Genomic DNA, 12,164 nt, shown 5'->3' on the forward strand with positions numbered 1-12,164 from the left:
CTGCAGTGGACGCAAAACCTAAAACCTAAAACGCTTGCTGCCACCTAATGGGAGATATGCACTTCCCTGATCAGATGGTTCTCACACTCGGACACTTCACTGTTTGCGTCACTTATTATTACACATTCTAAAAGCTGGCATTTCTCCACTTAAGAGGTTTATATTTGAAAAATAACTGGAAAAAAAAAACCTAAATATTTATATCTTAGTTGATAGTGAAAATACTGAAAAAAATTTTTTTACATGGTAATCTGTTGTTTTTCTGTATGTGCTTACCCCCAAGGACCAAGCTTTAGCTGACGACATCCTCCACTTGGGAGACACACACAAAAAATTAGTTTTTGCTGTTGCTTCTCCCTATAGACGCTTTTTTTAAAAGACAGAATTTAGTTAGGGGCGCCTGGGTGACTCAGTTGGTTAAGCGGCCAACTTTGGCTCAGGTCATGATCCTGCAGTTTACGAGTTCAAGCCCCACGTCGGATTCTGTGTTGACAGTTCAGAGCCTTGAGACTGCTTCAAATTCTGTGTGTCCCTCTCTCTGCTCCTCCCCTGCTCATGCTCTGTCTCTCTCTCTCTCTCTCCCTCAAATTAAAAAAAAAAAGAATTTAGTTATTTTTGATTTACCTATTATTTCTTTCTGAGTCTATGAGCTATGGGTGATGGCCTGTGGGTAGGTTGTCTGCCAAAAATCTAAATTATGTTGCATCTTTACCCAAGAGAAATGATGAGAATACACACCCTTTATATGATATGAATGTTCATTGTGGTAACATGCATAATTGCTCAAAACTGGAAACAATCCAAATGTCTATCAACAGGTGAACAGATATACCAATAGTATATTTGTGCAATGGATTATTGGTAGTAATAAAAGGACCAACTTCCAACATATGCATCAAATGGATGAATCTAAAAATTATTTTGAGTGAAAACAAGACAGATACAAGAGTACATTGTATTTATAATTCTACTTATATGGAAGTTAAAACCAACCTAAGGGTTAGAAATCAGCGCAGGGCTTGCCTGGAGGAGGGGCAGGAGGGGCAGGAGGATAAGGGAAAGGGCCCCTAAGAGATTTCTGGGGTGATGGAAATTTTCTCTGTTTTGACTAACTTGTGGTTATGTGGGTAAAAACATATGTTACAACCAATTGAATTATACACCTAAAACACATGTATGTATTGTTTGTAAATCTACTTCAGTAAAAAAACAAAAATATTTTGATTCCTTAAAAAAATGTAATTCTTTGCAGTACCTGGGTGGCTCAGTTGGTTAAGCGTCTGACTTCAGCTCAGGTCATGATCTCACGGCTTGCGGGTTCAAGCCCTGCATCAGGCTCTGTGCTGACAGCTCAGAGCCTAGAGCCTGCTTCAGATTCTGTGTCTCCCTCACTCTCTGCCCTTCCCCCACTCACTCGCTCTTGCATGAGCATGCTTTCTCTCTCTCTCAAAAATAAACAAACATTAAAAAATATATTAAAAAAAACAAATGTAATTCTTCTCTTCAGAGTGATTTAAGGGGCTATGGCTACTCTGAACCAAGAGCCCACTGCTACAATAATGGGAAAAAAGAAGAATATGTTTACTGAAATTCAGAAAAAGAGTGAGAGAAGCTATAATAATACCATCATGACCAAGAAAAAACTATTAATCTGCAACATAAAGATGAAGAAATCCAAGCAAACAGGCTAACAGGAGAGGAAATTTCGGAGGTACTGAATTCAAGCAAAGAGACAACCATCTAACGTGTGTTCTAGAAGGCTGGAAACACGGAAAATGGGGAGAAAATAATGTAAAACATAACAGAAGACAGTGTGCAGAAACTGGAGGGAAAAAAAAAGTCCTTGGATAGGAGGAACTTGCGGAGCAATGGCCAAAATGAATGCAGTCAAGGGCAGATCCTCATGACGGTTCAGAACTCCAGCAGCAAATTCAAAATCAATTAAAAATGCCAAAGTTGAAAAAATTTGCACGGTGAACAAACAAACGAAACCACTTATACATAAAGGAATGAGATTCAGGTAACCAAAATAAGAAAAGAAAAGAAAAACAATAATATAAGAGTGCAACATTGAATGAGCAATAAGAGGAATTCTGCCATAAAGGTTTTCCCTGACAGCTAAGGTCTTCTGTTAATAAGGGTCACTCATTTTACACATATTCCTATCAGGAACATCAACATGGTATTCAGAGTCTGCTGGATTAAATCCATACGCTACAGTGGCAGCATAAAAGGAAAAAGTTAAAAGTTCATGCTAACGCTGGCATTGCGTTGTACACAGTGGTACCAACCTTGGCCTACCCACCATTGGTTCCTTGTTTTGTGACTAAAACAAACTCCCACTTGTTTAAATCAAAGTTCTTTAGATTTTCTTTTCCATGAAGCAAACACAGATGTAACTGACATTTTTTAAACAGATGGTATGATGATTGTATTTTGCAGTAAATTATGAATCAATACCAAGTGTAGCCATTTGATTTCAATCACTTAAGACATTGGAAATATACTAGATGAACTGCTTTGCTTTTCGACTAGACTAACACCCCAAATGACTAATTCATTTATGTGGACTGCACATTTTATCTATATAAGGAGTGGTTTGTAGAGTAGGTTTGTTGATGGAAGACTGAGTTGTAAGACTTTTGTCAATGCCCAAATTCAGTGGCATTTGCAGTTCAGAGTCAAGGGTCCACCACATATAATACATAAAAAGACTATTTCTTTACTTAATGTAGCTTGTTGCAAAATAAACACTTTGAATATTAATGAAATCATAATATATTATATGAACTCTGTTTTAAAGGTTTATTTAGGTATAACCTACAATTAACTGCCAATATTTAAAGAGTAAAAGCATGCATTTTGATGTCGTTTTGAGAAATATTTAGACCAGTGAAACCATCACCATAATCAATACAGTGAACAAAAGGAGCACACCAAAAACTTTCTTATACCCCTGTCAAACCTTCCTTCCCTCCTTTCCTCACCCATCCCCAGGTCTCCAGGCAATCACAATCTCCTTTCCCTCACTATAGGTTAGTTTGCATTTTCCATGATTTACAGAAGTTGAATCTTTTTGGTCTGGCTTTTTTCACATGGCATAATTATTCTAGATCCATCCATGTTGTACATATTAATAGTTCATTGCTTTTTATTGCTGAGTAATATTCCATTGTATGGATATACGAGAATTTGTTCATCCACCTGTAGGTAAAAATGGTCGTTCCCTGTTTGGATCTATTACGTGAGAAACATTTGTAAGTAAGTCTTCGTGGTAATATATATTATGTATGAGTAAAATGGCTGGGTTTGAAGTAGGTATATGCGTTAACAGTTGAAGGTTGCCAGGGGTGCCTGGAGGCTCAGTCAGTTAAGCTTCTGACTTCAGCTCAGGTCATGATCTCCCAGTTCATGGGTTTGAGCCCCGCGTGGGGCTCTGTACTGACAGCTCAGAGCCTGGAGCCTACTTCGGATTCTGTGCCTCCCTCTCTCTCTCTGCCCCTCCCCCGCTCGTGCTCGCGCGTGTGTGTGCGCGCGCGCGGTCTCTCTCTCTCTCTCAAAAATGAATAAACATCAAAATAAGTTTTTTTTAATATTTAAAAAAAAAAAGAAGTTGCCAAATTATTTTCCAAAGTGGATGGACCATCTTACACTACCACCAGCAGGGCAGCAGTGTCAACTGCTCTGCACCCTTAGCAGCAGATGAGAGGGTCAGTCTTGCATTAGGCAGGTTATGTAGAGACACCTCCCTGTGGCTGTATTTGCATTTCCATAATCACCAGTGATACTGAGCACCTTTCCTGAGGTTAATTTGCCATCCCCATATTTTCTTTGGTGAAGCATCTGTTCAAATCTTTTTCCCATGTTAAAAGGTGAGAAAAGACCAAACAAACCTTTACCAATGGAAAGCTCAGGGTATGTTCTTGAAAGAGAAAGTTGATTTGTTTTCAAAAGTAAAGGATTTGTGTAGTTAAGTTAAGGGAATCAAAGGTCAAATACCAGCAGGGAGCAGACTGGGGATAATTTTTAATATCAAAAGAAATCTTGTGTTATTTCTGTAAATAACCGGGGTTATATTCTGGGATTAAATGGGAAAGTTAAGTCAGATGATCCAAACTCTCTTTCCTAAAACCTAATAGAGTGAACAAAACATAACTAAAAAATAGGAAAAAAGATTCCCAGCAACATTCATATGAGGGGTGATTGGACAGAGATGTTCCAGAAATAACACAAATTCCTTTCTACAGTCCAACTCCCTCTCCATCAAAACTGCACTAATGAAGAAAGCAAATGGAGAACATTTTGAAAAAGACAACTACCATCATGTCCAAATTAGGAGAGAGGACAACCAAAGGTGTGAGTAACCACAGGTGGGCTCAATACATGCACATTCAAACAAAGACTCCCCTGCACCATCTCAGCAGGGAGGAGGGAACCTATTGGGATTCCCCATTCTGCCTTTTGCTAATCTGGGAGGAAGCCAGGACAGGGAACATGAGCATGGAAAAACAAGAAAGAAAACACTACACAACCTCCACCAAAGGAGAGAAAAGACTGCTTGAAGGAGTGTACATAGAAACATGTGAGAAAAGGCTCTGGGCTGAACCGTGAATAAAGTAAACTTTCCTGGTTGTAAATGGATATAAGCTTGACCCTTCTTGTGAGGCTTGCCTGACTTTTCCCTCCTCTGGGTCAGCTGGGAGAAGAAGTGGGGATGGGTAAAAGTAGGGAGAGGGAGAAGGGAAAAAGGCACTGGATACCTGGGGTTACATGTATAGTCAGAAGAAAGGTGCCTGGTATTCACCCTGCACTGGGAAAACAATAGAAAACCTGAGGACACCTGCTTCTCCTCCAACAGATGGACCTATGACTCGATGGAACTAGCACTTATGAGAATTTCTTTAAATAAAAGAAAAAACAAAGAAACTAAATCTGCCCCAGAAACGGCCTACCGTCATTGGTTTTCTGGGTATTTATCTGTTTTTATAGAGCATGCAATTATTTGTGAGCTTAACTATTAAACTTGGGTTTGTTTACTGCTGAATGTTTTCCTATAAATTGATTAAAGGTAGATAGGTATGTTGACAGCTGTGGCTGTCCAGTCATCTTAATTACGGTGCACTGTTTTGAAGTTTTGCCTGATTGTCTTGGGGAAAAAAAAATGGCCTCTTCATTCATCCCTACTCCCAACTTTCCTGCTATAACTTACCAAGGAATCACTTGTTTTCATAACTCCTGGCAGCTCTTTTTCCTCCTGGGGACCATCCAACTGAGCAGTATGATTGTCACAGGTATCACCTGGCTAATGAGAGAAATGAAAGCCATTTTTATTCAGGCATATCTGTCCCAACATGACTGTTTATTCAATTATTCATTACACAAACTCTATAAATGGACAGCCATGTGGTGATATACAGAGTTAATGACTGACCTGTGCAATGTCAAGGGCATTTGCCAATTCATCCACAATTATACTGATCCTCATAAATACTGTGTACTATAGCAGAAGTTGGTCTCAAGAGCAGACACTGTTAATTACCTGCCAAAATCCACTTTTATTTCCTTCTTAACTTACGAATATCATGATCTATTCCAAGATGCTACATCTAAACTAAAAAGACTAAAGTGTGATCATGTGATGGTTATGACCAATGAGATACAAGTAAAATCCTACTTGGTAGAGCATCCAGGAAGGCTAGTATTTTCTTGTTTAAGTGGATAGAATCTGCTGGCTGATGCTTCTTCCAGAACATGGACATGATGCCTGTGATGCCCAGGCATTAAATATAAGCCTATAAGCATTAAATATAAGCCCACATGCTACGTGGAGCAGAGTGGAAAGATGAAAAAGTCGGTAGATCCAGGCTAGGGATACCAGCCACACCAGCCTCAGACTTCTTATTTTATAAGGACAATACATCTCTAATTGTCTAAGTCATGCAGCTTCCTGATAAAACTATGCTACTTTAAAATCAGACTTTATGACTTTTTGTAATGACTTATAAATCAGCAAAAGTAGTCAGTTTTTTTTTCAATTAAGAAACTGGAAATACAGTAGATTGATGGTCTCACAAACACACGTGACTGAACCAAACATTTCATTCCCATTCACTGAATATTGTAAAAGCTCTGATTTTCATTATGCAGCAAGTATATTTGGAGACTATTCCAATTGTGATCGATGGCATTATAGGCTTTGTGCATATGCTCTAAGATTTTTAGCAGCACTTGTGATATAATGGCATTCCCCCAAATAAGATGCAATTATTCTATTCTATGATTGAAGCAACATTGTGCCAAATTAAACACACTGGATAATAGTGAAATCATAAACTTCTACATGAAACTTCAGAAACTGTTATTTTTCATCTTGCTTTTCCGTATTTTCTAATTTTCCCCCAAAGTGTACACATTATATTCATAAGAAAAACATACATCTGTTTTGAAGTGAAAACAATGCTAATGAGGCAATACAAGAAGCCAGGTCAGGACAGAGGACTGAGGGCACACCACTCCCAATCACTCAGAATTAGAGAACGGGATTGTAAGACCAGCTCCAAATGGCACTGGAAACCAACAAGGTGTACTAATAACAGGTGAGAAATTGTTAGAAATTCCTGGGGAATAAAACATAAATAACGTATTTCATAATTGCACAGATTTTAGCCTAAGAATAGCATAAAACAACACTGCTGGCAAGGAAAAGATAAATCTACAAAAAGCAAACAGACAACCAAGTAACCTCAGTGTGAAAATTAGAAAGGGTAGGATGGGGCCCTAGCGGAACAGCTGCAATAATTTATCGTAAAATGTTTTGTCAATGGAGAGGCCAGACAGACCTCCCAAAAGCTCCCTTTACACTGAACAGCAGGCAGCAGCTAAAAGCACTCTGGGTGCAGTGAACCACCTGCCATGGGTAGTAGTCCGGGATCAGAACTAAAAAACAGACCTCAGTATCAGGTTACTCTGGGCCACCATGAAAGACATGGAAGGGAGAATAATGGGAAACATCAGTTTTGTCTTGGATAGCAAGAAATGAAATCATTTACCACTTCTCCCTTTGGTGTATGCTTGCATGTGTGTGTGTGTGTGTGTGTGTGTGTGTGTGTGTGTGCAGGCGTGCACACATGAGCATGCATACTCACCCATATATACAGTGAAACTAACTTCCATTCACACAACATTCACATACCTTACTCACTTACACAGTACCCGAAATCACCCTTCTTATTCAATAAAGAGTCCTTTGGGAAAATATCTATATCATGGCAGAGAAATCATACAGCAATGACATATCCTAAGTAATTAATTAGTCAATCTAGTCCATTAATAAATATAAATCAATCACTAAGAACCATCAGGCACCGGAGAAAATCAATGTTAGGAAAAAGTCACTCATGGAGAAAAAAAAAAAAAAAACATTCTAAAAAGGTACAGTGATAAACATTCTGTGAAAAAGAATGGAGAAAAGGGAAGAGGCTTAAAATGAATTAATTTCAGAAATATTTGAGAAAATAGTACAACCATAAGTCAGGAGTAACTATAAAAATAAAGGGAAGTGAGTGAAAAAGAAGGAGTTCTTGTCAATTAGCAGTATGACTACTGAATGAAAAAATCAATAGAGGCTAAATTATAACCACTCATGGCTAAAAGGAGAATCAGGGATTTACAAAATGACATAGACAAAATCTACTAGCATACAGAACAGAAAAAAAAGACAAGGAAATATAACAGACAATTTAAGAAATATAGAAGTTTAATACAGAGGCAATAAAAGGAAGAATAGAGAAAATGGAAATGATGAAATAATTAAAGAAATTCTGGGAAGAGAATGGTCATAACTGAAAGAAAAGTAATGTTCTTCAGAAACAAAAAGCTGAGTGCTGATCATGATTAAAAAAAAAAAAAAAAAAAGATTTCATACCCTTATGGCAGTTCAGGTCTCTAACACTAAAGATAAATTTAAGGGGCACCTGGGTGGCTCAATCAGTTGACAGGCCATGATCTCAGGATTCATGAGTCTGAGCCCCGCAAAGTGTTCTCTGCTGTCCGCACAGATCCTCTGTCCCCCTTCTTCTCTGCCCCCGCTTGCGTGCATACATGTACATGCTCTCTCTCAAAAATAAAAACAAAACATCAAAAAAAGATAAATGCAAAAGGCTTCCAGAAATGCAAAAACGAAAGGATACAAAATAAGATGTAGAGAGAAATCAAATTTCTCAACGTTAGCACTATATGAAAAAGCAAACATTAATATTTAAAAATTTCTGAAAAATTAATTTAGGGCCTAGCACTTTGATACTCACCAATTTAGGATTTAAGTTTTTATTTTTTTAATTCTTTTTTTAATGTTTGTTTGTTTATTTATTTATTTTATAGTGAATATAACTTATTGTCAAATTGGTTTCCATATAACACCCAGTGCCCATTCCAACAGGTGCCCTCCTCAATGTAGGATTTAAGTTTTTAGGTATGAAAATTTAGTATCCGGAGAGATTTCTTGCCAGATTCGCTCAAAGGATAAAAGGTACAATCTGCTAAGAAGCTGTAACATTTTGTAATATGTATGATTATGCAAATTAATATTTTTACTGTTCTCTGTAGTCATTCTGCTATGTTAGCCCTCACCATCCTCCTGGGAGAAAGAATGGTACTCCCTTTCCCATTCTATAAACTGCTCAGTAGTTCAGAGCAGGGCCTGGAATAAAACTTTAATGTCCTCTTCCGTCTTACTGCTAGATTTCTTAGATTGTTCGGCACCACAGTTGCCCCTTGATTCACCTTTAAAAGGTGATAAGACCTTCCAGGAATTGAAATAAAAAAAAATAGTGAAAAAAGGGAAAAGAAACAAAATAAGCCTAGACGATCACGGGAGTCCATGGTTAGGATGGTGTGTTAAGTGTGGCAAGTAAGACTTCAAATAAGCCTCTCTTACGTGCTGCCTTACATCTGGTAAAAGCAGAAGGGCCATAAATGGTCTAACTACAAGCCTCCGTCCCACTCTGCTCCCTTATATAAGGTCCCCTAGCAGAACAATGCTCCTTATCCAGGAGGCCAGACACAATTCCTGCTTATCCTTCAGTAGTGGCTTTCAGTTCCCCGTCAGCCTGTGGAATTATTCAAACAAGCCAATCACATCCTCCCATGGGAACCAAGGGGAGCCGTGCTCTCTTGATACTACACGGCCTGCTTGCTACAACCCTTGGTTATTCACTCTGTTCCCAAGTGCACCCCACATGTAGCTCTGTGTGGTGTCTGGTGTCCTCCTAACCCAAGCTGTGAGAACATGTGATAATAAATTGCTGTTGACCTTCTCTGTCCATTGTCAGGTGTCAAGCCACTCCTATAACCCTAGGGTGGGAATCCCTCCCTTACCTACAGGGTAAAGAGGAGGCGATTAAAAGAGAAGACAGAGTCAGCTAGGGTGAAACCTCACAGAAATCCATCATTTGAAAACACTAGTGTCTATTCGACATGCCCCTCCTCTGGTGGTCTGAGGAGTCAGGGGCAGACAGAGAGGAATCACAACTCAGATCAAGTGTCCTGGTTGGAAGTAAGGTATGTAAGACTCCCTGTAATTCAGGAACAATCTAAAACCTGAGGACACTTGCTGCCAGCTCAACAGAAAAAGTAAAGACTTCTGACTAAATGGAGTTAACACTTCTATGAGAAATATAATGAAATTGGAGGGAAAAACAATTAGAGACAAAATCTACTGGATTGCTCCCAGCTCCAGCTAACCACATTCCTCCTCCAGAACTTGACCTACCCTCAGGCAACAGAGGAGCAGCCAGAACATCGGGCCACATCCAAACCCTTAAGCAGCATTTGCAAGCAACAAAGGGCTAGCCTGTATTAGGACAATTTTTCGAGATCCAGACAGAATGTCCTACATAAAGTATGTATAAAATGAAAATAAACTGTACAGAAACTAAAGATCATCATCAGCATCATTATTCATCAGATCAAAAATGGTACAAGGGTCATTCTTAAAACAGCAAAAGAATCCTTCTTCCTCTACTAGGAAGGAAAAAAAAAAGTAGAGCTAAAGAGAAGGAAACATGAGTCATACCAGAGGAGTCTCTCACCATAAATTTCTGCTGCCATGAGTCCAAGTGGAGGCAGATGTCAATAACTCCATGTCTTTCTACGTCTCCTACTCTGGGCACCTCACTTCAGTAAGAGGACCTAGGCCTTAGGCCAAATGGTACAGATGATGGCATAGCATTCATCACACACACACACACACACACACACACACACACACACACACACACGCAGGCCTTCCACTGAGATCACTTCATTGGCAATGATGAGCTCAGGTTAGCCCTTTTTGAAACTTTGTACTAAGATAGACAAGGTGGGCTCCAATGAAAGGTGTTTACCTCCTGTGCTAGACAGTGCACTTTCCCCACCTCCTGTTACACATTGAAGATGCTACGGTGCTGTCCCCCAACAAAATATCTACCTGTAGAAAATAACTGAAACGTCAAGTATTTCATATGTAGAGAACTAAATTAATATTGACAGATACATGGAGAGTAGCAGAAGGTCTTCTACTACATGTTCAGCAAAAAGAACCAAAGTTTAGCTGACATTTTGACTTCTGGCTGGGGCTGGAACTGCAGCTGTGGTTTTGTTACTCGAGGTGCAGACAGGCCACGGAGTTATTTGTGGATTTAACTATTTAATTATTCATTCCTGAATTTAAGAGTCTTTGTTTCCTTCTTTGTGACAAGGCAAGTAGGCATTTTGCTCAAGTTCTCCCGACTGCCTTGAAATAATTACTTTTTCTAACCTCCTTACTTTCAAGTCCCCTTGCTTTATCTTACCAGTTGACCATTTCTGCAGGGAATTGCTGATATCACTTCTTCATCCAGGATCAGTTCCAAAAGAGGAGCTGGGATACAACAAAAATCATCTGGCTATTGAGAAAAATGAAAGTGCATTTTTATTCAGGTATCTTCTCCCCAGTGTCATTGTGCATTCAGTCATGAGCTCTGCATGACCTGTGTCCATTCACACAGACGTGTGGGGACATCCATAGATTTGCCTGCTGTGCACTGATCACCGCATGTAGCCATCCATCAGCCAACACTGAGAGCCCACTACATTCGGGGCACAATGACAGACACTCTGGTCTCTGTGGAGTATATTGTCAGCTGTTTACTCCAAATCCAGTCACCTGCCTTCCTTAACAGGATCCTGATTTTTTTTTTTCTTTTCTAGGGACTTTTGTGTCCAACTAAAAAAGGTCAATTTCTTAGGCTCTTTTGAAGCTAAGGATGATCATAAAACATTTCTGGGCAATGAAAGGTAATTGGAATTCTACAGAGTAAGATTTCCAGGACACTAAGGTCGGGGAGACAGAGTAAGATGGTACAAGTTCCAGGACCATGGATATAGTGCTAGAAGTAGCCCGGCCAACTTGTAAGCAAAAGGATGAAGGTTGCATATGAATGACAAAATAGAAAGACAGGAGGAAGATGGATCCATGCTACTGCAAAGGAACACCTACCTTACCTTCTTCTTAAAGAGAGAAAAATACACCCGTATTTGTACAACTCATGATTTCTTGGGTTTTCTGTTACATGTAGTAAAATGTATATACAGGTGATATAATCAAGTTTTTAAAAACAGTGTGCATGACTATATTTACACAATTATGTCAGTCCCACCTCTGACTAGTTGTTTATCAATTATGAAATTGGAAATAAATTAGGTTGACTATTTTACTCAATTAAATATGTTACTGAAAGGAACGTTTGATTCACATCTTCTAAATATTGGAGACAAATGTATTTGGGTCCCAGAATTCTGCTCATGATGAACAGTACTGCAGATCCTATCACATCCAGAGGCTGATTTAGTATTTGTGATTCAGTGCATAATAGCTCTACTAACACAGGGGTTAAATATTTTATTCCTTTACTGTTAGAATTCCACTGAAAACTTTATTTATTGGATATTTAATTAAATCATAAAATTTTATTTGGGCCCATAGAAATAGTCATTTTTTACCTTGCTTGTTCATATTTCCTAAGTTTCCAGTAAAGATTATGTACTATTTTTATAATAAGGAAAAACACATTTTTTGGAAGGAATATTACTGAAGAATCAGCACAGATTCTTCAAGGGTCAAGATAGCAAAATGAACATACTGC

General features: G+C 38.8%; 1 protein-coding gene across 9 annotated transcripts in view; it reads right to left on the reverse strand.

Annotated features, from left to right (window-relative positions):
• ARHGAP28 (Rho GTPase activating protein 28) overlaps positions 1–12,164 on the reverse strand; it is a 203,899-nt gene that overhangs the window by 74,338 nt on the left and 117,397 nt on the right. For 7 of the 9 annotated variants that reach the window (XR_006210106.1, XM_042962827.1, XM_042962826.1 and 4 more), the window contains 2 exons: positions 10,833–10,925; positions 5,210–5,302 (listed from right to left, as the gene is read on the reverse strand). The exons of 1 other annotated variant lie outside the window; for it this stretch is intronic. Coding sequence is in view for 7 of the 8 variants with exons in the window: in XM_042962827.1 (XP_042818761.1) it covers positions 5,210–5,302; positions 10,833–10,925 (186 nt within the window). In the remaining variant the exon portion in view is untranslated. The remainder of the gene's footprint in view (positions 1–5,209; positions 5,303–10,832; positions 10,926–12,164) is intronic. One more of the 9 variants, XM_007089475.3, reaches the window with a different exon arrangement.

Source organism: Panthera tigris, chromosome D3 (genome assembly GCF_018350195.1).
Source record: "Panthera tigris isolate Pti1 chromosome D3, P.tigris_Pti1_mat1.1, whole genome shotgun sequence".
In the NCBI taxonomy this organism is placed as follows: Eukaryota; Metazoa; Chordata; class Mammalia; order Carnivora; family Felidae; genus Panthera; species Panthera tigris.